We start from the raw sequence: 25,356 nt of genomic DNA, 5'->3' as shown, positions 1-25,356 counted from the left end.
GAAAAACGAAACGAAAATCCGCATTTAAACAAAATGCAATTTGGTAAAGCACCTTACTTTACTACATTGGTTGCGTTACCGCATTGGAATTGAATAAATGGGAGTTCGCTTCGCTCATAAAGGTTTTTTTTCGCTCATAAAGGATTTTTTTCGCTCATAAAGGTTTCTATCCATATGTGAAGCCAAAATATCATAGCTTTCATTATTATTTTTTTATTAAGAGGTTTCTGTTTAACTTTCCGGTGTCTTATTAAAACATTTTACCCATTTTTAACATATTTACATTACATTGGATATACAGCCCTATAATAATTCAAAATTAAAATAAATAGAAATTACTACCAATAAATAAATGAAACTCAAAACGAACAGAAATTAAAATAAATAATCACATCAAACATAAAAATAGCAGAAAAAAATAACAAAATAAATGAAACCTATAACGAATGAAAATTAAACTGAGTAGCCCAGGCAATCTCAAAAGGAACAGGAGTTCCTGAAAAAATGAATAGGGGTATCATCCACCCCCTAAGCCTTCTAAAGGCCACCCCGTCATTTGCACTTTACTGAAAGCTAAATATATTTTCTAAATTTTTCTTTCATATTTATATCTTTTAAAAAAATCAAAATTGATACGATTTTCAGGAATTAATATCATTATATATTACGAAATCAGTTTAATTTCATGAGTTATTTCCAGTCATCTTGACTATTATGGTAATTTTTATCTATTTTTTATTGGATTTATGTTATTCATTAGATCGAAGTCCAGTTGACCAGTCCCCCATCCTTTCTTTCTTCGACAGCACCTAAAAAATTCAACGTCAAACATAAGCTGTTCTCAAGATACTGCAGATATACAATTTTGATTATATTGATACACATACTGTCTTCTCATTTACATCTGTCTCCTCACCTAAGTCAAAATTTAAGGTCCACTTAACTACGGCCTAAGACTGCCTGGAAATTGGAACTTCTTCACCAACTGTTGATCAAACCCCCCCCCCCCTGAACTTTCTCAGAAAGTTCCATTTTAACATCCTTAGCCGTTCAGGATATTGCAGATATACCATTTTGACAATCTGGAAGACCACAGTGTCTCTCGATTTGGTTCAATATCCCCCTCAACATTCCGTAAAAGTTTCAACTCAATGCCCTTAACCGTTCCTGAGATATTGCAGACATGCCTATATGCACATAGTGTCTTTTGAACTAGCGCAACATCCTCCACAAGATTCCATGACAGTTAAAGCTTAATACCTTAAGCCATTTTATAGATATGGCACATACGTCCTTTTGACAACCTAGATGCATAGAATATTTTCATTTGATTTAGTTCAGCATCTACCGCAACGTTCCGTGATATTTTCAAATTAATACCTTTAGCCTTCCCTGATTTACTACAAATACACTATTTTGACAAACTGGATAAACACGGTGCCTTTTGATTTAGTTCATTATTCTCCTCAACATTCCCTTAGAGTTTCAAAGTAATGGCCGTTTTTGATAAATTGCATATACGCTATTTTGACCATCTCGTGCTGACAACATCTAATAACTTAGCCCAATACCCCCTCAACGTTCCTTAAAAGCTAAAAGTTAATACCATTAGCCGTTCTTGAAATATTGCAGAAACGCCCTTTCGACAACCAGGACATACACAGTGTCTTTAGAATTAATTGAACATTCCTCTCAGTATTTCCTGAAAGTTTATACTTATATACTTACGGAAATAAAAGAGCGAAACTGAAACTTAAAAAGAACAAAAACTACTGCTTCGCTTATTAGGGCTATGCAAGATATTCTACAAAAATGACTCTAAAGAACAGAATCATGATGTTTTCCCATGTCTGTAGAATTTTAAAAACTAGCGCTTGACTAAAAACTGAACTTATTTGATTTTTTTACACCTCATTTGATTTTTAGAGAAATTACATACTAAAAGTTATTAATATAGTGGTCGGGTCATTGAGAGACTTACAAATTGGTCTTTCTTTGTTCAGGCTAGTCATGGAAGTTTCTGCTCCCAAGAGAACGTCCTGTTTTTTGGGTCTATATTGTGTTTTCAGCTAAAACGCTAGTTTTCAGACTTCTACAGATATGGGAAAATATCCAGAGTCAGTTTATTTGAGCTAGTTTTGTAGATACATATTGCTGAGTCGCCGAATTTTCGTTCGTTACAAGTTTCTACTTAGCTCTTTATTCCGTAAAAAAACTTTATTTAAAAAAACTAATGTTAGAAATCGTGAAAGATGAATTAATCCCGTCGAACTGAGCAATGGCAGGACTCATGTAATTTATGCTTGTTATGATTAGTGGGGGGTTCTGACTGTTGTCTCCTTAGTCACTAGCCTGCAACTCTGCTTTACTGTTATAGCTCTCACGGTCTTTTAGTCCCCTTCTATCTATTCCCTTCAGTTGTATGCACTTCACAAAAAAGTCTCGATTACATTTAATTGGCACTCTTCTCTCAAATTTATTTAAAAATTTGTGCGATACCGCAAACCAAAATGCAAAGTAACAAAAAACATTTCTGTCAATCACCTAAGCTGTGTTTTTAAATCTCTAGTGAAAATTCTCTCTGTGAAAGTTTAGAATGCATACTACAACGCATTTTGATGGTTACTGTTTGGAATTATATATAAATCGCACCCAGGGAACTGTAATAAATAAAAGAAAAAGTCAGGCTTTTTGTAGCGGGAACCTAGTAAAGAGGGAAGCAGTTTTTTGAAGCTATCGCTCTTTACTAGGAGTAACACCGGAAAATAAGGGTATACATCAGTAATAGAGAGACTAAAATGTGAATATCTTGGGTTTTCAAATAAGGGGGGGGGCAAAAGCCATCGATTAATCGTTTTTAATCATGATGACTCCATTGATGCATTTTTCACTTCGATCCACCGCCATATTCGAGGGTCGATACGGAAATGAAACCAAATTTGCAGTTTTTGAGAAAAATACCAGTTTTCCTTAATGATGTAAAGACGAGGTTATCAAAAGCACGTGCACATAAGCAAACCTCTACGATTTAAATGAACCCTTAAACAAACCTCTACTCTTTCAGCGTCCCACTAGCCCCAATAAATAAAGGAAAAGGATCACCGTCATAAACCTAACGATTGGCATCACCGTCTAACGACAATTCTTTTACAGATGATTTTTTTTTTAAACCAGTTTTTCGCTAGTTCGCCCCTTACTACGTTGCAGTTATTGCTGCAGCTATGTCGTTGATTGGCTCCCAAAATTAAGCCACTTTATGGCTCTTTTAGACGAGTCACATGTTCCAAAGGTTACCATAGTCACGTGTCACAACTGTGACCGCTAAACCCTTTTAACTCTTCAGATAGGAACGTTTTGTCAATCCATTTCGGTTGTAATATCAAAAACTTGACAAAATATGCATTGGTCAATTTTCTCATTGGTCAATTCTAAGAATTCTAAGAATTTTTGGTTCGCACTACTTGAAGAAGGTAAAACGGGAATCTACTGAGAGTGGCAGCCTATGGGGTAATGTGACAAGTGGCTGATTTTTGACGGTTTAAGAAGCACTTACGGTGACCGTAAGAGCAAGCAGTTCGTCTAAGCACTAGCGATTAATGCCCCGGTTTAAGGAATTGAAAAGAACCTCAGAACACTTAAAGAAACAGCTAAAAACTCTTGCATGATGCTATTTCGTTATTTATTTTGCAACACAATAAATTGGCATTCAAGAGAGACCAAGACAATCAATTCCATACATAATACTAATGTAGATTAGTATCAGTTGGTCTTTCTATGCCTCGTTTTCCAATAGGTTTGGCAGAGTTAAGCTACATCGAAATGTGCTTTGTCAAGACTTGATCAATCTAATACAAGGCATCTTTTGATTTACTTTTTTTAAGACAACTCGAAGGACCACACAAGAGAAACTGCCAAGGAACTTGGAATTTATTGCTGTGTTGCGGGCACAGTACCTTTGTTTTACTGGGGGAGTTTTCTGCCGCCGATTTTAGTTTATTGCAAAAATGTATAATATTTGCAGTTTTTATGAGTAGTTTTCAAGCTGGATTGATGAATATGACAGGGAATTTTGGAAACCTGCAAATAATTCTTGCCGTGAGACAAACGATGGCTTTCTATTGCCCTTGAGTCAGAGCCTACAGTACGCGAACTGCAGTAAAGGCTTGTAACTTCTATCAAAGAGGACTAACTGAAGTCGTTCTGGCAAGGTTTCAAGTCTGCGAGTCATGCTTTTGCTTTAGAATGGACAATGACAGGGAGAGTGGAGAGAAGCACCACCGGTTTGGACTAGCGCCTTGTCTTTACCATTTTTTAACCTAGCCTTTACTGCTTTATCAATACTGGGATAAGAAACTTCGCCCGTAGCAAGAAAATGAACTTCTGGGCCAAGACTGATAGATTTTTTTATTAACGTTGGCCAATCCCCCTTGAAGAGCTTATTACTGTTAATAATACCAGTTTTTTTTTGTACAGAAATTTTCCCATAGGAAAAACTATTTCAATAATTTTGTGGGGTTGATAACTTCATTGTCGGGGTCGCATGACTGTGCATGATACTGACCATGTGTAAAAACGAGCTAAATCCAAGCTGTATTTCGTCTTCTCCCACTGTCCTCTTTTTAGCACAAAGGTAGGCAAGTAGCACCCCGTTTGAAGTGGTACCACGCAAGGATTATCAATCCGTTTTATTTGAGGCACAAAACAGGCCAATGGCCACTTCGACATCCCCCACGTCTCGTACAATTTTCAGCAAAAATATAAGGAGATTGTTATTCACCGGTAGGCTTGAAAATAGTAGGGTAAGTAACTTGGGCAACAGGACATGAAAATGATGATTTTCGGAGGTGTATGTCCTTTTTTGAAATTTGCACGAACTTGTTCGGATCTGCATCAACCTTACACGACAAGTACCTTGACCCAAGGGGATACACGAGGCGGATTTTCAGATGGGTCGCCACTGTTTTTTTTTTAAGTAATAGCATTCACCTGAAATCAATTAGGCAGGTACCTACACCCAAAAAGACTTTGCCCAAGTGATTGTAAATCGGTGATAATTACGATCAAGGGGCTATTAGGCTTCAATGTTTCATAGCTTCAGCATTTTCTCTTTATCCCGTATAGTGATTTGCAAGTGGGAATCGAAGAACACTTTTATATGCAGGCGGTAAGGTTTATTTACTTCTGCTAAAAGTTTCTTAATTGGTGTGTGATATGTATTTGAGGATAAAAACAATCTCTGGTGCTATAGATCGTTGACACTGGTGCTATAGAATCAGTGACCTGGTGCTATAGATCATAGATAATGTCTATCTTCAGGGGAGAAGGGTTACATACTGCTAACTGTCTAATTTTTCTTTAGTTCCAGTACAAGGTAAAAATTTGTTTTCATACATGTGGTTACCCTTCGAAAAGAAATAAAAATAAAAATGAGTTTGTTTCGTGGTTATTAATAAAGTGCTTATGTTACAATCTCAGTGATAAACACAGAACCAAATTGCTCATACCGCCAAATAGGTCGGAAACTAATACCAGGTGTTTTGAGACAAATTAATATAGGCTAAGCTTATACTTCCTGCAGCTTTAGAAATAAAAATATAATGAGCTAAGTTTTATGTCTAAGGGTAAATTAACAAAGCATTAGCTTGTATACAAAGTACGTTTAAAAAAGTAACAAAATTGATTGGATGTCAGGAAACAGAAACAGAAGTCTATTTTGAGCCAAAACAGCAAATTTTGAGACCGTTTTTAAGGAACAGGTCCTTACGTTTCTTTATTAAAGAATTCTTCTTGGACCCCACCATTTTAAAGTTTCGTAGAGTTGACAACTACAGGAAAGAAACAAAGTAAATGGTGATAAAACAAAATAAAAGTGTTGCTTCTGCAATATTTTAGTCAGTAAAGCCCACCAAAGATTGCTGCAATACTTTACGTAGCCCAGGCAACATAAATTCAGCTACTCTTTAGTTTGAAGGACGTAATCATGAATCCAACAAATTATTTATCTACAATTTGTAATATTAGCCTGATTTGAGGGATAACCAAAGAGCATTTAGGATAAAAGATCCAGTGATATGCACAACACTTCAAAAAACAACAACAACGACATTAGAACAACTTCAATCATTTCCTTTTCCCAACAGGCGAATAGAATTTTATAAAAAAAAAAAAAAGTTTCTTAAAGTTCCGGTAAATGAACGCTAAGAGGATAACGGACTTTCCAGCATGAAATAAGTAACTACCTTCTTCGTCATTCCACTTGGTTCCTATTCGTGCTGTGACAAAAGAAATAATAAATCATAGTTAACGAGGACTTTTTTTTACTATTTAAAGCAGGTGCAAACGATTTTTCTTCATCAACGCTTCTATGATTAGAAAAAATATATACAGCTGAAATAGAGTGTGTACACGTGTTTAAAAGCAAACACTCTCGACTATAAACGGTGCGAAAGAAAGAGAAAGGGAGGGAGGAACCGGAAAACAGATACGGGAACCGGATTTTCCTTTTAAGAAGAAGGTCAAGGCTCATCACTTTGAACTTGATTAAATCTCAATTAAGGACACATTTGTATGGATTTGGTAGAACACTCTCGGGCTACGTTAGCCAACGTGGCGTCTCTGTCCTGGTCTTCCTCTTCCTTGAAAGGGGCGGCTACGCAAATAAAAAAAAAGTAGAATATCCAAAGGAGCAGGCTTGGCTCATAGGTGGATAAAAACAAGCCATGGGAGGAACAATTCCCTAATAGACAGCTATTTTTGAACTAGTAACTGCGATCAGGGTTGCCAAGGTAAGGGTGCATTTTGCTTTTTATGGGCTTGGACTGCTTTTCATCGGTTTTGTTTTTTGGACCATTCAAAAAGAGAAAAAATCCTCTTGCTGCAGAAACGGCGAATTTGAACAATAAATGGTAGGCTACTTTATATCTACAGAATTATTGTGGTAGAAAGGAGAGCTTTAGCGTAAAGATTGAATTTTGATTTGAACGGTAGCCTCCCTAATATCTAGGCGAATCCTATTTCACTGAGTAGGGTATATGGGTCTAAATGAACCTTTATTCCCGATGCATTCTTAAATAAGAGTCAAACTATAGCGTAAACGGGTTTGGCAACCCTAAATTACATTTTACTTTAATCCAATCCCTTTCAAATATTAAAAAGGGCGCCAAAACTTCTGATAATCAATCGAATAAGCCCTCTCCCAAGTTTCTGCGACCACTCCTACATAAAGTCACCAGGAGGAAAAAGTGAATACATAGAGATAGAGGCATCATCGTTGAAGTGCCTTCAGAAGGCGCACTTTACTTTGTTTGCTTTTAAAAAAAATTAAATTTTCAACTCAGATGCTTGGAAAGGCATATCTTTAAATAAAATACTTGTGAAAAGCTTTCATTAAAGTATCAGTAAAATATGGCATAAAAAGCAATGGCGTAATTTGGCCAAAATTCTGGGGGGGGGGGGCAAATTTGGAGCCACTTTTCGAAAGTCAAGTGAAAATGACAGCAAAAACTAAAAAATAAACCGTTTAGTACCATAAAAGTACTATAAAGGTATTTTATAGTACTATAAAGGTAAACTTGTACTAAAAAAATAACTGATCTGTTTCTGTTGATGCTTGAATTATGCAGGTTTATTTTAGTTTTGACAAAAATTTTGGAAGAAACTAAATTTCAGCTGGGGAGGGGGCAAACTGGGGTCGGGAAGAGGGGGCGGGGGGCAAAACGAGGTCTGGGAGGGGAAGTTGTCCCCCCCCCTGCCCCATAGAAAATTACACCCCTGATAAAGAGCAGGTGGTTGATGGGGATGAGAGCTCTCTTTCCCAAAATATATGGGATAACATTTATTTGTTTAGATTTAACGTTACACTTTACGTCCAGTTGACAAAGAAAAAAGCTTCTCGGTTGTTATACAAACAAGTAATGATGCATTTCAGGCACATACGGAAGCTGAAGGGAAGGTTGTTATATGACAAAAAAGGCAAAACCAGTAAAACTGTGGAAAACCCATAAAAGAAATGATAATTTCAATGGTATTTTTTTGGGGGGGGGGGGGGCTACAAGCAGGGCCAGATTTGAATCTTTGGCGCCCCTAGGCCCAAGCAATTTTTTTTCGGGGAGACACCGAAATTTAAGGGGAGATCCTCGAAAATTCAGGGATAGTGGAAGCCCTGAATAAAAGGCAACTGATGAGTGACAAGTAATTAAAGAGAGAGGTGATACCGAGCTCTCAGCTGCCATTCTTGAGAGACATCTGACAGTTTCTAAGCGGCTGCGGAATTCTTGTGTTCTTTTAAAATCACTTTTCTGTGAATAGGCAGCACAACAGCAAAGTACACCAGGCACTTTGACAATAAATCACATCCGTCAAGTTTTTGTTAAGAAAAAAATCGCTCAGTGTTTTTTTTTGCGCCCATTAGCATTATGCGCTCCTAGGCCCGGGCCTAGTGGGCCTATGCGTAAATCCTGGCCGGGCTGCAAGCCACTTTCCTCTATCCAACTGCTGACTCCCTCCTCTCCAAGAAAACAACGCATCCCCCAATAAAACTGAATCACCAAAAATATAGAAACGAATTGAACCGGAAGGCCCGCCCCTCCTGTTTATTTGCCTATCCTAACGTTAGCAGAATCAGTAGAAGAGTAAATAAATACAGACAAGTTATTGAAGATTCTATATGGTGAAAGGTATCTGTTTCTTTTCCAATCTGTATCTGTAAACGTGTCTTTTTCTTTTCCAATTTTGAGGATAATCTGAGCCTTCGTTATAAAAACTACAACTCCTTGCTATGAAATTCAAGAATTGTAAACAATTCTTGGTGAAAAATTTGAAAAAATGGTATATGTTTTTGAAAAAAAAACACCATAAAAGGAATACATCTTTAGAAAACAGCTGTAGTGAATTCAGCCATTAATTTATAACCTTCCATCCACTTAAGCAAAATCCTGGCTACGTCCCTGACAATGAATAGACGAATTTATCAACTACATTTCAACCGACTAAGTACAACAACCTAGTTATTCCTAAAAATTGGCACCAATAGTTTTTTTTTTTCTTTCGAAAAAATCAGTCGAATGTTAAGGTATCGAACCGAACATATAATACCAAAACTTGCATAGCGAACTCACTTCCATGACTTCAAAGAGAAAGCTGTCAGACTAAATTTCAAACTAATGACAAGAGCTTTGGGCCCTCCCTTGCCCCACCATGAATTCTGGACTCCTACAATCCCAGTGACAATGTTTCAGTGCTAAGCTGCATTTTCCTGATTTCTCTTTCTAAGACTTCCCTTTGATGGACCAAACTGCTCATATATTTCGTGAAATTAAAAAAAAAATATCTATAAATATCTTCAACGCTAATTTTCAAAAAATAAAATTATAGAGTGAATGTCTTTGGATTTTGAAGAGTTGATCTGTTCAAAAGACCAAGTACAATAACCCAGTTCTCCATAAACATAAGCACCTTCAATAACTCTTCCACAAAAGGTCTGTCCGATAGTGAGGTGACTAAACCGACTTATAATGCCAAAAACTTTCATAGAAAATCCACGTCAATGACTTCAAAGAGAAAGTTGCCGTATTCAAGCCAAAAAACAATGAAAAAATGCCAACAGGTTTTTGACATAATTGCAAAAGCTGAAAAAAGTATAACCTAGAGTCACTCACCTAAACCGCAACAATTAAAACAAGTGTAATTTCACACCACTGATGTCGACCTTGGTTACGTCCGATCGAAGGGGTTGCACACTGGGTTTCCTGTCGACGTCAATTGGTTTTTACGAACAAATAGAGCTCGGAGTTACACAAGACATGTATACGTGTGATTGAGAGTGTGTAGTCCCTCAAGTCAATCTCGTGTAATAAATAAAAAAGGATGTCATAGAACATGCCATTCAATCCAACACAACTTCTGCCGTTGGACATGCTTACAGTTGGCGATGGGATGGTATTTGATATCAATACGATTATATTTATAAATTTCTTACAGCCTTATTCCAGCTTCTTAATGAAACTTAAAAAAAAAAAAAAAAAAAAAAAAAAAAAAAAAAAAAACTTGATTTTAAAGATGACCGAAACAAATTAATACCAACCGCTAATAAGGTCTGAAAATCGACAAAGAAAACGGAATAAAATCACCTTTAAACTAATAAATGAAGTAATTTGAAATCACTGGAAAATATACAAGTCAGAAATATAATAAGTTCCTTCGGAAACTTAAAGGCCTTTGGATCACTGGCTGCACATTGAAGTTCACCGCTGTTTTTTAATGCTTCAAACTTCACAGGCTGGCCATTTGTTATCAAAACTTTATTGAACATGAACTGAAGCTGATTCAAAAGTACTTCAGCTGAACATTTTCCTCGATACTCATCTGAACATATTACAAGATATGTATCACTTGATACATATCTGGAGGCAAAAAGCATTACCCCATGGCTTTAATCAAGAATTCACGTGCAATTCCATGCATCTGTTGATTAACTTCAGACAAAAAGAAGAGGACTATATAGAAAAATCCGAATGCCCCATAGCCCTCACCTTTCTGCTTAAAAATCATTTCAAGAAATCTGTCAAGAAAAGTTATGAAAATCAAAGTATATTTTTAAAATCGAGGGTTTTGAGACCCTAGGATAACAGACCTGTGTCTAATATCGCTTAACCAAGCAGTCACATGCAATTACATGCATCTACATGTTGACTTCAGATAAAAAGAAAAGGGCTATAGATAAATTACAATATCCCATAGCTCTCAACCTAAGAAGAAAGAATCGTTTCTCAGCCAGAAAGATCATTCGTCCATATCGGTTCTTATTTATCCAACAGTTTAAGAGGAAAATAGAATAAAATTTGTAGTTTGGTCCTGGTCACCACTCTTTCAGCTTTTACATGTTTTTAGTAAAACAGCATGCTCGCTTTATGGCCGAGACACACTACGCTCATACTTCTGGACCTAATAAAACGCATGACAGCAGCGTAAACAATATATCCTGTGCTGAATTTGGTGAATCAGGCTATGTTCGACTGCTAAATTTATTTTTTATGTTTGACCGATCAGGGTGAAGATTTAAGGCATAATATCGAAAGCAGCAGTTTTTCTTTCTCTATAATGAATCAGACAAAAGACATGAACACATAGTATGGGGCATACTGACACATTGGTATATTTTCTTGTTTCCATTATGTTGTATAATTCCATCGTTTAATTGAGAGGAAAAAAACCCGAAAAGTATTGTTCCCGCAGCACTTTTGAAGACGCTTAAAGGTTGCTGCGACACTTCATGTTGCCCATTGTAAACATAATTTGTTAGTAATTATGACTAACAATTGTTTCCTGGACATTCAATCCATATACAGAACTTAAATGAACAATTGCATCTTAAGCAAATACGCCCGCGACACATCTAGAATTCTGACTAGTAGGTTATCAAGATTAGAAGAATGCCCCCAAAGGGTAATGCGGATCATGAATTTCATTTTACTATAAAAAGGAAGGCCTCTAAAAAATTGCAATTGCATTTAGAAAAAAAAAAAAATAAATAACAACGTCAGAAGAAGGAATGGGTTTTTTAAAACCCAACCAATTTTATTTGAGAAATTCCAGGCAAGTTATTGCAATTTAGGACAAAGGAAAAAGCTAATACAAATTAAAAATGTCAAAATTTTCCACGCGGAAAAATATTTTCACATCAAAAGTACGGAGATTGGTCTCCGAGGGGAAGGCGTCATAACATCTAACCGTCAGGAGCACTAACGTCATTTCGTCTACAAAATCCGTCATAATATTGACAAAAAAACCAGTCAGAACCACTAACCGTCATAACATCTAAAATTTTAAAAATTTAGTTTTTTGGAGTTTAGGGGGGGAAAGGTACCTAGGTTAGGTTACGTATTTAATATATGCGATGCTTTACCCCCCCCCCCTGAGGTGCAAATATATATCCAAAATTTGTTTCTAAATGGTTATATACTTATTACTATTATATAAACTTATAAATTTTTCTTAGATGTTATGACGGTTAGTGGTTTTGACGGATTTTCCTTTTAGATGTTATGACTTTTAGTGCTTGTGACGGTTAGTCGAAATGGTAGCACCCCGTCTCCGAGATTCGGTCTAAATCTATTTTTGTTTTTTTTTCCGTTTTTTTTTTATAAATATTCTGACCAATGGTAAATTTCATCAGAGGAAAACGACCGAGCGATGTTACCATCTTAATTTTGACACGTTCCTCTGATTAAAAGCGAATTCGTCATGTTTTCACAAAAAAATATTTCGAAAAAAAGGACTTTGTAAACTTATCTAAGAATGAATTCCGACTATAGATTATTTAGTCGACTATAGAAACAAAATATTTTCCTGTGTAAAAAAAATAAACTTAGCTTCCAACGGGAAGAAACCACTGTTCCTAATTGCTTAAGATATGAAATGGAGTCCTTGGATGCAATTTGGTCAGTTTGTAACAGACTAACGTGCGTGGAAAAAGAGTATGGGAAACTTATAAGACTAGACTTATAAGCACTAGTATCGAAAAAATCACCAAAGCCATCTAACGTTTGGCGACTTTATTTGACCAACCTGCTGCATATTTGTCTTTTCAAGTATTTTACAATGTAAGACAGGGCAAAGAAAGCGGAATTCTCTCCTCAGTAGGCCTACCATCTTAAAATCAGCTATTCTGCTAAACCTGCTAGTGTTTTCCCGAGCTGACCTAGGCCTAGTTTGAGAAAACTAGATTCTGATTTTAAATATTTTTTGCAAATAAAAAATGCTACTTAATTATCATTTACAGAGAAATTGCAGATTTGATCATTTCGCACTGCAGACCAGTCTTATGAAAAATCCAATTGTCTTTAAAATTTTCTCTTTTTAATGCAGTCCCCAGGCGCTATGCTATAGCTGGCTCTAACAGTTTTTAATCCCTATTTTCCCATGTTAAATCGCCGAAGATCTAAGTCTTGTAGGTTTCCCATTCTCTTTGGGCGTGGAGTCAAGAGGGCAAATTGCCAAAGATGATAAGTAAGGAAATTATAATATAGTAGGATAATTAAAATATGCTCCCTTGAATATGATAAGCAAAAACTTAAAACTTTACTAGTAAATTATCAAAAACTCAAGATATCATTTTCGAAAAAGATGCTCAGAGAGAGGGCATACACTATTTCTTATGAGGGTTATAGATCGAGCACATACACTGCTGACCAATGGGGATCCAAGAAGATCATGGGCTCTGCTGCCCAAAAAGGCGCCGGGGACGAACCGTAACCACTGTTTAATAAAAGGGGTCGGAGACACAACGTACGCAGCTTTTATGAAAAAAGGCTGGACATAGAGTACGTATTTTGGTCAAAGAGGTTTGTAGACAGGCTCTCCAGACCAAAGGGGACAGATATGGAGTATACGCATAGTTCAAGGGATGGGGACTTTTGCTCTTCCACCACATAGAAAATTATTTAATGAATTTCACTTCAACAAAGTGTTACACATCCACCTCTATATTAAAATGTATGGACGAAGCATCTGTTTCATACAGACTTGGGGCTCTAACCCAGAAAGCTATAAGCATCATTCTACCCCCTGAGACACACTTTTGTTTACCGCTCGACCATCTTGATTTAAATTGTTTCCTTGTAATTTTTATCCGATGTTATGTGGGCCTGTGGAGCTGCTGAGGGCGAATAGCACGTCGACAGACGTCCAAATCTTATGCAATTTCATTGGGCCATTACAGACTTGAACCTTTTATTTAATGTTGAATGAAACCTTAGCCAAGTTTGTGCAACCATCTATTGAGGCCAAAAAAAAGTTAATTGGAGACACCTTACTTTTTGCCAAGTAGCCGCAACCTCGTTGACCATAATATCATTGTAATCCAGTGCAAGCTGGGTAAGTCCCACAAGCAGCATTTTTTAACATGCAGGAATGACTTACGAGTCATTGCGCTAGGTATGCAACTAAATGCTTAGATATTCAACAGTGTAAGACAGAGCAAAAGACATAAGAAGTCATCTTTTATGCTATGGTTAAAACTGGAATACTTTTCTTTAATAATGCCAAGAATGTAGCCAAAATTCACATTTAAAGGAAAAGGGTCAACAAAACTAAATTAAAGATTAGACACTAACTTGTCCTTGGATTACCGCCTTATACTTGCTTTTCCATTGAAGAATTAGTGAGGGTAACACCAGAGTGAACTTTTATTGGAGATGTAACTGGGTTGTACGATGTTCATCTCAGTGTTGATCCCAGTCTTACATAGCAGACTGAGAAGGTATAAGTACAGTTCCGAATAATGGCTGACAAGTGCATCAATCTATGGATAGTTTGGTAGAAGGAGTGGGCAGAGGACTGGTTGATCAACAAGGACCAAATAAAACGATCTACACTTGTTTTATTCTTTTTATTATTCCATGACGAGTGTCCTTGCTCTGTTATTGAAGCATCCCATAACTGGCAGAGCGCCAAGTCAATTCTTTTCTTCCTTTGAAGCGTTTCCTTTGAAACGGATTTATGTTGCAGATACACTTGGGTTGTATGATTCAAGCCTTATATATACCCATGTTCACCACTAAAGAGCTAAATATACGCACTCCAATTTTTTGCATTAGCAGAAAGGGAGAAACATAAGGGCAGGTCCGAATAACAGCTGACAACTGCAATAGTCTATGAATAGTTTGGCAGAAGTAGTTCACAGACGACTGGTTGAACATCAAGAGCAAATAAAACGATCTAGAGCTTTGTTTGTTTTGTATTCAACGAAGGGTGTCTTATACTCTGTTATTGAAGTATCCCAAATCTGGCAGAGTACCCAGTCAATTTTCCCCCTTTGAAGCTAAAGTCTAATGTCACTGCACAAAAGAATTTGTAATTTGGCTCATGATATTGGCATTACTAGGTCAACACTTCCTTAACAAAAAGACAAATAGAGACGCACTTAATTTCTGTTTAAAGCTTTCATTTCTTTCAGTTTCTATTGACTCCCTATTGTGAAATAGAACACGTCACATCGTACGCTGGCGTTGCTCTGGAAACTATAAATTTGGTAGCTATGATTTATAATATCCCAATCATCAGTTTTACTATTATTTGACCTCCACTCCAATAGCCTCAAATACGCTTGGATAAAATTCCAGTCTATAGGACAATAGGGAAGAAGACTTTTTTATGTCTTTATTTTTCTTTTATAAATATACGAAAATATTTCTGCAATTCCATTTAATGAAATGCCAGTTTCTTTATAACGAAATATTTCCAGTTTATATAATTCTTTTCCTCTTAGTCTTGAAATAGTTTTGAACAAATATTCACGGTTCTAGATTTAATAGTTACGCAGCCTAGTCTCAACATACAGAAAAACCGAACAAGCAAAAGTTATGGCTCGATTTTGCAACGAGTCACGACTTAACTTGTCTTTTCACCAAGTCAGAAATCGCCTCATATTTTGACGAGCAAGTCCCCAGCTTTGGACTCAGCTCGTCAGTACACCTAGTATGGACTTAGCTCATTTTTGCATTAAGCCAATCTGTGGCTTGAGCTTACTTTTACAATGATATTAAGAATCCTTGAATGATTCCAGATTAAGATTGTGCTAGATACATACTAAGCTGTTAAAAAATTAGCAGTGCAGGAAGGGGGGATTGGCCATGGCTCTCATTTGTACTTCAGTCACAAAGGTTTAAGTTCTTTGCAGATATAAGTTGTTTTGACAAAATTCAAGTTGCAAACTTTTTCTACAAAATTAATTATTAAAAACCATTTCCAATTTTCTTTTTTAAGAAATTCAAAAAGTAGTATTAAAATCCAGAACAGAGAGACATAAAGTCACACAAACGATAAATTAATATAAAATTGAAATTACTATGAAAAAAAATGAAAAAAAAATAGAAATTAAAATGAATAATAGCCAAACTGAAAATTCAAAGATGTAACTTCGAAGTATTTTATTTTCAATTTTTAGGGTGCATTGGGCCTCCTTGGTGCAAAGACTTAAGATTTTCAGGTCGATTGGGAAAAACAATTTTTCGATCCATTTCGGAGGGCTATTTTTCCAACCTACAATTAGTTTCTATATTTGGATCCTCTTAGCCCAAAAAACTTACTGATGCAAGTTTAAAACCAAGAGACAAAACGTTTTTCGCTTTTTTTGGGTCATCTAACTTTCAGCCCTTCACTCAGAAAACATGAGCTCGGCAAACTTATTGGATTTTGTAATATTTCTGAACAATATATTTCTGAACAATTGGCTATTTAAAAATTTTGGTTCGATGTCACGGTGGTCCTCGAAGACAAAAAAAAAGGCCTATCAAGGAGGATTGTTACCCTCCAATAGCTTGAGCTTTTAAAAATGGAATTCGAACTTTTGATTTCCAAGCGAAGGCGCCCCTCTCAATTTTTTAAGACTACTCTTTCCACATGAAGTAGCTGAGAAAAAAAAAGTATATGGTAAACCATCGCTCCATAATAGGTCAGCGCTATTCCATTTATAACGGAAAAAAAGGTAAAGAAACGGGTGAAAAGCAAAGTCCGGCGCCCTACCCTTAGAATTGATCTGGTTAAGTCCCACTCTAGGCAGATTTTACGTATCTTCTGATCATACTGAGAGAAAAAGGCTATCTTCAAATTTAGATCCAGCGTCATTAGGGGTGGGGGGGTTAAAGGGGAGTCAGAGAAAAAAAGCACGAGAGATAGGCTAGTTGGTCTCCAATCAGTTTTGGTTCTTAAAGGGGAAAATGAGCTTGTAATTTCCCTTTGGAAGTGCTTCCTCCAAAGGTTCTATGAGCATCCTTTTCAAACAGTTTGTGGCAACGAACTGTAAGTAAGGAGCGACCCGGCTCAATAGTAACCGAAACCCTAAAAAACAGAATTATTGTACCAATAGATTCATCAAAAGAATCAGATTTTTATGCTGATTTCAAATATTTAAGTTTCATCAAGTTTAGTCCTACGCATCAAAAGTTACGCACCTGATCAAAATTTGCCTGATTTTCCAAAAAAGGGAGAAACACCCCCTAAAAGTTATAGAGCCCTAATGAAAATCACTGAATCAGATTCAGCGTATCAGAGAACCCTATTGTAGAGGTTTCAAGCTTCTCTTTGTTAAAATTTGGAATTTTGTATTTTTTTGCCCGAAGAAAGATCATGGATGCGTGATTATTTTTTTTTTTTTATTTTTTTTAGGGGTGATTGTATCGACCCAGTGGTTCTAGAACATCGCGAGAGGGCTCATTCAAACGGAAATTAAAGGTTATAGTGCCCTTTTTAAGTGACCAAAAAAATGGAGGGCAACTAGGCCCCCTCCCACGCTCATCTTTCCCCAAAGTAACCCAATCAAACTTTTGAGATAGCCATTTTGTCCAGCATGGTCGAAAATATAATAGCTATGTCTTTTAGGATGACTTAATCCCCCAAAGTCCCCGGGGGAGGGCTGAAAGTTATGATTTTTTTTCTGTTAGTGGGGAAGGGGTCGGGGGTTATATGGGAGGATCTTTCCCTGGAGGAAGTTTTCATGGGGGAAGGGACATTGCTATAAAGGGGACGCCGGATTTCCCAGCATTATTTAAAAAAAAGATCAGAAATTAAATAAAAAAACAATTTTTCAACTGAAAGTAAGGAGCAAAATCAAAACTTAAAACGAACAGAAATTATTACGTATATGACTGGGTTCGCCCCCTAGTCAATACCTCGCTCTTTAAGCCAAAGATTTTTTAGTACTTTCATAAGAGCTATTTATTCTAATTAACGGCCTTTGTGATAAAAGAGTCATTTTTAAATAATTGGAACAAAATTCGAACTTTGGCGTAAAGAGCAAGGTATTAACTAGGGGGCGAACTCCCTAATATACGGATTAAAAATATACGACTAGAGAAATTTGTTACGTGAATTAATTCGTAAGTTACTTTCAACTATTACTAATAAAAACGTTCGTAAATAAAATTAAACAACTTTCGAGAAAGCCATTTAACCAAATAAAAGTAAAATTAATATGCAAATTTTGTTTTAATTATTCATGTACCTCAGTCTTTACGCTAAAGTTTTCTATTGTTTTAAAAAATGGAACTGTGAGAAAGAGTCTAACTTTAGCGTAAAGAGCGAGACGTTGAGGAGGGGACAGCCCCTTTCATACACGGAATAATTTCTGTTCGTTTTAAGATTTAATGTCGCTCCTTACTTTTCAGTTAAAAAAAACTTGTTTTTTTTATTCAATAATACAAAGTGTCCAGTATCCCAGATAGAATGAGGATGGTGTTAGGAATTTTTTGTTGGTAAAGAGTTACAGTTTTGAAGCCTGTGCATTACGCAATATCAGTAATTACTTTGTCATATTGTCTAAACATTTTGTAGAGAGTTTCCGATAATTTTCATACAACTTGCCATGTTTTTCTATTTTGATGAATTGCTCCAGCCCCAAAAATAAATAGCTGCATATATGCGTGACACTTCCAATCAAATGATAGGATTCGATATCATTAAAAAGTGCTTCTACTCCATTAAAAATAAAGGATAAAAACCTCAAGAGCCATTACTGGCGCATAGGGCGTCGAATCGGCGTTTCAGTTTCTGGGTCCTTTTTTATAGGAACAAGTAGCAAGCCTGTCGCCCAGCCTTGCTGTGGCGGTGATCAATTGCAGGGCCCCATATAGCCAAGCAAGCTTTAGTACACTGTGTTCCAACAGGGTGTCTGCTGCATTGAAAACACTAATAAAGTTCTGTGTGATTTTTCCAATCACAATAAAAAGTTCTGTGTGAGTATGAGTTTTGGGGGACTTACAAAGAAGAATTATAATGTTCGCGTTGGCCTACCGAGTATATACAGCAATTATGTTTGTGATCCTTGTGCAGTTATGTCTGAGATTCAAATCTATCCATCTGCCGAATTACATTTTGAAATCGGATGTACATGTTTTTTAGATAGGAAAAACGTTAAAAATTGGTTGAACTAGTTGAAAAGGGACAATTTTCTACTTTTTAAGCAGGTTTAGATACTTCCACAAGGAAAAGTCTATGTAATATCCTAATTCTGGCTCAGTGAATGGATAGATCCGAGATTAACGAATTCAATGATATAACTATGTTTTCCTTTTGATGCAGGTTACAGCTGCAGGCTTAACGCAAAATCACTTGTTTTAGAGGGAACATATACCTTAAAGGATTATTATTGTGATGGACACACTGTCGAGATTAGAATTTTTCTTCTGTCTAGCATTTTTATTTTACGTGTATGCTGTATGGACCTTAGTGACCTATTTAAAATATTAGCAGTAGAATTTCAAAATACGCTATGGGCCATATTTTGATTAAACTTAAATTTAAAGGCCGACCCGAAAAACTAGGCGAGTGTTATCCATACCCTATATCCATATTCTATTATTTTACATATTTGGATGCTAAGATATTTAAAAGTTTCAGTGTTTCCAAACTAAGTTATATCCATTTTCCACACTAACAGAAATATTTGGGAAATGGAATTATTAGCATCGAAACTGATTATACGGATCCCAGATACCTTACGAAGAAACCTCCTTTATACAGACAACTGGCAATTATCACCAGTAGATAAACCCTAAATGCATCTTTCAGCTTAATACTCTCCTGTAGCTTCTCTTAACTAACTGTAGTCGATTCGTAGAAGCTTGTTTTTAGATTCCATGACCGAAATTCAAATTGTGTGATCGATCTCAGTGGCATCCAATAAATTTAAATTTTTCTCTGTTGTAGTAATTATAGTCGAAGACTTAGAAGTTCCGGATGTCTCAACAGAAGTTCAGCGCATCATTCCTAAGTGAACCCCGCCTCCAGGCCACCCCAAATCCAACATAGGAGTGGACAAGGGTTATGCAGATTATCCTTTTGAATACCCATGTTTGGGTCTTTCAGAGGCCGTTTTTAACCATGCTATTCTGGTGCGTTCTGATTTTGAAGAACCCATGTCCAACAGGCTTGGAATCCCCATATAAAAAAAATTCAGATTTTCACTAGGCTGAGCACGGAGAGCTTCATAACGATTTTTGTCGAACCTGCTTAAAACGCGCTTCAAACCCGGTGCCTGAAAACAGGACCATGCATTAATAGCTAGGTTTAAAGGTGATGAGTAGATCTAGTTTTACAAGCACTTCAAATCGGAATATGCCAGTTTCGCATTTAAAAACAAAATTTAAAGCATATCGTCGACTAGCTGGACATATTGGACTTTAATACAAGCAATGGACAACTTATTGTTTCAAGTCAATTGAGCTGCGGCATTTACGGACCTAGATGGGAATTTCGATAGATGTCACTTCAATATTTTCATCAATTTTTACAAAGCCTATATCATGGTTGCAGCGATGCTGCAACCAGTAAAGAACAAAGTTCAGCCAATAGTAACCAAAATTTATAAACAATTTTTGGAAAAAAACATTCAAGTGAGAAAAAAAATTGGCATTTGAAGTATTTTATTAGGAATAATAATTAGCTGAAAAAAATTCATTACTGTCAAACCCCATATTTTACCAACTAGCCGAAAACATTGAGAAGGCACCCCTTCCCTAACTATTAACGTATGGCGGTATGAGGGGATTGAGGAACAGTCCGCCTGAAGAACGCAAACTTAAATAAAGTCCTTTTTCCAAAATAAATTTTAAAAGCTCTTATACTTACCCCATTTCCATTTTTTCTCGCAATCTATCAGTAATGAAGACATCTAGAATACGCGGAATGCTTTTTACCTTGCTATTCAACTTTGTTATGTCAACGAACCTATAAGTGAAAGTAAGCTCAATGCGACTTATATAATTTCAAGAGATTATTTTTATCAATACAATAGAGCTAAAATATTATAGAACCAATGGAATTTTTACTTCATCACCAAGCCGTTCGTGGTAATAAAAAGAAAGAACTCCTCGTCCATAGCAAGCAATAAACTAAAAAATAGAAGTTTAAAATCCTTGCATGCAACAAAATGAGCTCGACTTTAACACATATTCCAAATATGAACTGGTTTAATTTAAAACGGTCTGTTTAAGTTTAAACACATATTCCAAATATGAACTGGTTTAATTTAAAACCGTCTGTTTAAATGTAGTCGATGAAAATTGCACCACCCAATTCAAAAAATTCCAGAAAGCTGGATAGGTGTTCGGCTTTCTTTCTACAAAATTACGGAATGTTGCATTACTCCTGAGAATCGTTACAGGTACAATAATATTTTTTTATTTTTCGAGGAAATAAAAATGATCTGGACACATTAAAATAACCTTTTAGACCATTTTGTGCCAAAAAACATCAAGTTTTGCATTTGATATCTTGCTATTCAACTTTTTTTGTAAACAAACCTACAAGTGAAAGTAGACTTTTATGCACTACTAATATAGTTAATTTTTTATCGTTGGAATGAAGCGTGCATGTTATGCAATCTATGGTTTTCACCATAAGTAATTTACCAACTTTCTTTGGCAAAATCGAGGAAAATTTAAGCTAGGGTAACACAGAGGAATCTCGGCAGAAGTCACCTCCAATACTCAATCAAACTTGCTTTCATTTATTTGTAGTGTCGTGTTAACACAGAGCATGTGTGTAGATAAAAGTCCGTCAACAACTGGGAATCAGAATCGACTTTCCGCCATCTAGTGTACATCTCAGAGCATTTAGTTTGCCGCACAGTCCTGCCCTCCTTGGAAGTCGTTACCTGGTATACATGATTTCTGAAAGTGAGCGCACCCTCGATCAGAACAACTTAAATCCTAGCTGCAACCTGGTAAAGTCGAACAACGGCCCATAATAGCAAAAAAACCTCGTTAAAAAAAACTGGATAGCGAGAAAAAATTACCATTTCTAGCTGATTTAGAAATGGTAACTATTATAGAAATTAGAAGAATTTCTCCCAAAAACAGTTTCCAGATAATGACTTATCACTCTAAAGTCTTCGATATTAACGGTAAATCTGTTTACATGCTTTGTTTTTTTCAAGCCCCCATGCCTTGACAAGACCATGTGACCAATCTTTATGTGAAATTACATGTCTTGTAAAATAAACTGGATCCTATCATTATGATGATAAACTAGATATGTCCTTAGGATTGAACATTCTTCAGCGTAAAAAACAGATTTATCTATGCTGACTTTTGAAATGGATAAAACTGCCTGACTAGCTGGAATCTGTACGAGCCAGATATGGGTCCTCTAATTATGCTTAGGAGCAACACTCCTGCTTTCGTTGTTTCGCTATTTATTAACAATAGTGTGTAGCGGGATAAGATAAGCAGGGGCGGATCCAGGATTTTTTTGGGGGGGGGGTGCAAAATAAGTTGATCTGAAAAAAAATTAGGGGTGGGGGGCGCAAAATAGGTTTATCCGATAAACTTGCGTTAGGAGCAAGTTTAATTAACTCAAACTTGAGTTAATTAAGTAAATTACACTACTTTAGACTACACTAGGGGGGGGGGCACGCGCCCCCCTCTGGATCCGCCACTGAAGGTAAGAGATCAAAATTCAAAATATTTTTCTGGTACGCCATCATATCGTTATCTACATGTCAACCAGAAGGGGACTGGATCCCAATCAAACTTGGTTGGTAGTAAGAGTTGCTCCCCTTGCTGTGTTTTGTGTTGTCTGGACAGAATTCGACCTTTGCGGTGGGAATCGGTCCCAAGATTCTTGTCATCAAGACATCCACCAGAAGGTGTGTTAGGATGTCAATCAAACTTGGCAGAATATAAGAGTAAGAATCGGTGCCTAATTGAATTGAATTTATGGCCCGTCTTAAATACGATGACAAACAGAGTATAATATAAAAAGAGAAAGACGGAGGAAGACAAATAACAAAATAAGGCCTTGGCAGGAGGGGCATCTCATGAAGATGTATATTAGACTACCTTGCCATATATCTTGCCTCTGTAGGTAATGGAGAGGGACCAAAATCTTTTAATCAGGACTCCTATCAGAATTGGTTGTCAAATTTCACCAAAATTTGGTGGAAATTGAGATGTGATATCCCAGTTGTGAATTTTTAGGATTAAAACACATTCTAATCTTTTTTATCACCGGGACACATAGCAGAAGTGGTTCCTCACTTTCAAACAATCTCAATGAGAGGTAATAGCTAATATCCAAGTTTTGTTTTTCGGAATTCGGGTACCACTCTCATCTCTTTGGCAAGAGAGGAGAGTGAGAGGTACCTGAATCAGAAGTAACAGTTGCTGTTTTAGTTATGGATGACTTTGCAGAGTCCACTATTGATTTGACCTCTTCCATGGAGCAGGAAATGGAGGTCTGTAGATTGTTGTCTATTGTCTTATGCACTTCTACGTAAAATGGGCTCCATACCAAGCTTGGTGGGAAGTAAGAGGTAGGTTCATAATTAAGCTATTTTATGATCTTTACCTGATCTAACCTCTTTACGAGGGAATAGGGCAAATATACTAAAATCTCTTTTTATTGGTGCAATTGTAGTGGAACTGCAACAGTTACAGTTATGGTGTCACGTGTCCGTGTTCAATCGAACTTCTCAGGGGGAATGGCTAAACTCTTGCAATCCAATTTTATCAGAATGACTTATTGGATCTCAAGTAAATTCAATGGGTTTGTAGCTAGAGCTTTGATCCATGGGCCACAGTTACTGTATCACTTCATGGGGCAATAGAACCGGAGGTCTAACTAACCATTGTCTCAAAATTACTTTTAAGTACTGTAGCATTATGTGATACCTTGCTTATGCTTGTGTACCAGCTGTTATTGCGTGCTTATGCTTACTTGCCTTGATGCGTTATGTTTGCTTGCTTTGCTTATAGTGTTCTTTATTATAGGTGCCTGGGTTTTAAATAAAGATTTATCTACCAAATACCACATGGTGTCAGAAGTGAGTAACCAGTAATGGATGTCAACCAGCCAAGTATCAGTTTGGGACATACTGTGTCTTCCAGTTGAATGGAAACGATTTGAGCAACATGCTCGTCTTATGTTTGCTGGCCCCTTATCTGGGAAAACTGAGAAAATCATTGGTGCCTACCTGCCTATTTGGGTAGGAGACAAGAGAAGATAGATATTTAATACCTTCACCTTAAAAGAGATTGAAATGGACAATCTTGAGGCATACATGACAAGATTCAAAGATTATGCAACACCTAAAACAGACAGCGTGTTTGCAAGGTACGTCTTTCAGAAACGTGACCAACCTGAGGGAGAAAATATAGAAGGCTACATAACAGAGATGAAAACCGTGTTTAAGGCCTTTAGCTACAGGGACGCAGATGAAATGGTACAAGATAGAATAGTCTGTCGAATACTGAACCCAGGTATCAGAGAGCACTTTCTAATAGAAGGGGACGCCCTAACCCTTGAAACAACTATAGAGAAATGTCACATGTTTGAAACAACCCAGGCACAGCTAAGAACGTTTGATGAAGGTGGCATAAAAAAGAAGTTGATTCCATTCATAAAATCAATCGCCGCCCAAGTAGAAGAAACGACGAGTTCAAGACCACCAGCCCAAGATCTAGAGAATGCTACTTCTGTGGAGGCAGCTACAGCCCAAATCATGCATGTCCTGAAAAAGGAAAAACATGTACAAAGTGCTGCAAGCCCAAACATTTTGCACGCGTCTGCAGAAGCAACAAGGTGATAAATGTAGTTTCAGGCACCAACAACACACTTGAAAACTCTGATGATGAGGACGAGATATTTCTGCATGAAGTCTCGGAAACAAATAACAAGGAAGAAGCCATAGTTTCCCTCAAAATTAACGCCCAGTTGCCAGTGAGCTTCAAAGTTGACACAGGAGCGCAAGCAAATATCCTTCCTATCAAGTATTTTGACATGCTCTTGCCAAAGGCAGAAATAACTAAGGATAAGCAGAAGCTTACTAGTTACTGTGGTGGCAGGATTCCCGTTCGAGGAACATGTACTTTGAGCTGTACCTATGAACAATCAAGGCCTTCCAACCAGCAGTTCTACATTGTAGAAGCAGACTCTGTTCCCATAATCGGTTTCAGATCAAGCTTGGATCTGAACCTTATTAAACTGATCATGAATGTCAACTCTGCTGCAAGCACTGAAGTACCAATCTGCAACTCTATTTCGGGGGTTATTAAAGAATTTAATGATGTCTTTGAAGGGCTAGGAAATCTGGATGGCAAGTGCCATATTTATTTGAAGGATGGAGGAAAATTCCATCAGCTCTTCGCAACAAGCTTAAAGCAGAGCTTGATAAAATGGAGAAAGACGGTGTCATTGAGAAGGTGACTCTCCCTACTGAATGGGTCAACTCCATGGTGGCCGTTCGAAAGAAAGATGGCACTCTCCGTGTCTGTATTGACCCTGTGGATCTCAACAAATCCATCAGAAAACCCCACTACCCTATTTCAACGCTAGAAGACTCTACATCCAACTAGCATGGAG

At 36.8% G+C, this 25,356-nt stretch overlaps 2 protein-coding genes across 7 annotated transcripts in view; one reads left to right on the top strand and one right to left on the bottom strand.

The window, feature by feature from the left end:
* Nucleotides 1–25,356, bottom strand: part of EcR (Ecdysone receptor) — a 257,170-nt gene that overhangs the window by 181,702 nt on the left and 50,112 nt on the right. For all 6 annotated transcript variants that reach the window (XM_089090631.1, XM_089090630.1, XM_089090636.1 and 3 more), the window contains one exon: nt 20,623–20,721. The gene's annotated coding sequence lies outside the window, so the exon portion shown is untranslated. The remainder of the gene's footprint in view (nt 1–20,622; nt 20,722–25,356) is intronic.
* On the top strand, nt 24,035–25,200 carry LOC148951098 (uncharacterized). Its single transcript, XM_089090997.1, has 2 exons — nt 24,035–24,324; nt 24,366–25,200. The coding sequence occupies exons 1-2, from the start codon at nt 24,035–24,037 to the stop codon at nt 25,198–25,200; spliced, it is 1,125 nt and encodes a 374-aa protein (XP_088947123.1).

This window comes from Artemia sp. Qi Xiang Cuo, chromosome 6, assembly GCF_049724085.1.
Source record: "Artemia sp. Qi Xiang Cuo chromosome 6, ASM4972408v1, whole genome shotgun sequence".
Classification (NCBI taxonomy): Eukaryota; Metazoa; Arthropoda; class Branchiopoda; order Anostraca; family Artemiidae; genus Artemia; species Artemia sp. Qi Xiang Cuo.
Note: the sequence above shows the minus strand (reverse complement) of the source record. Positions and strands in the feature narration are given on the sequence as shown.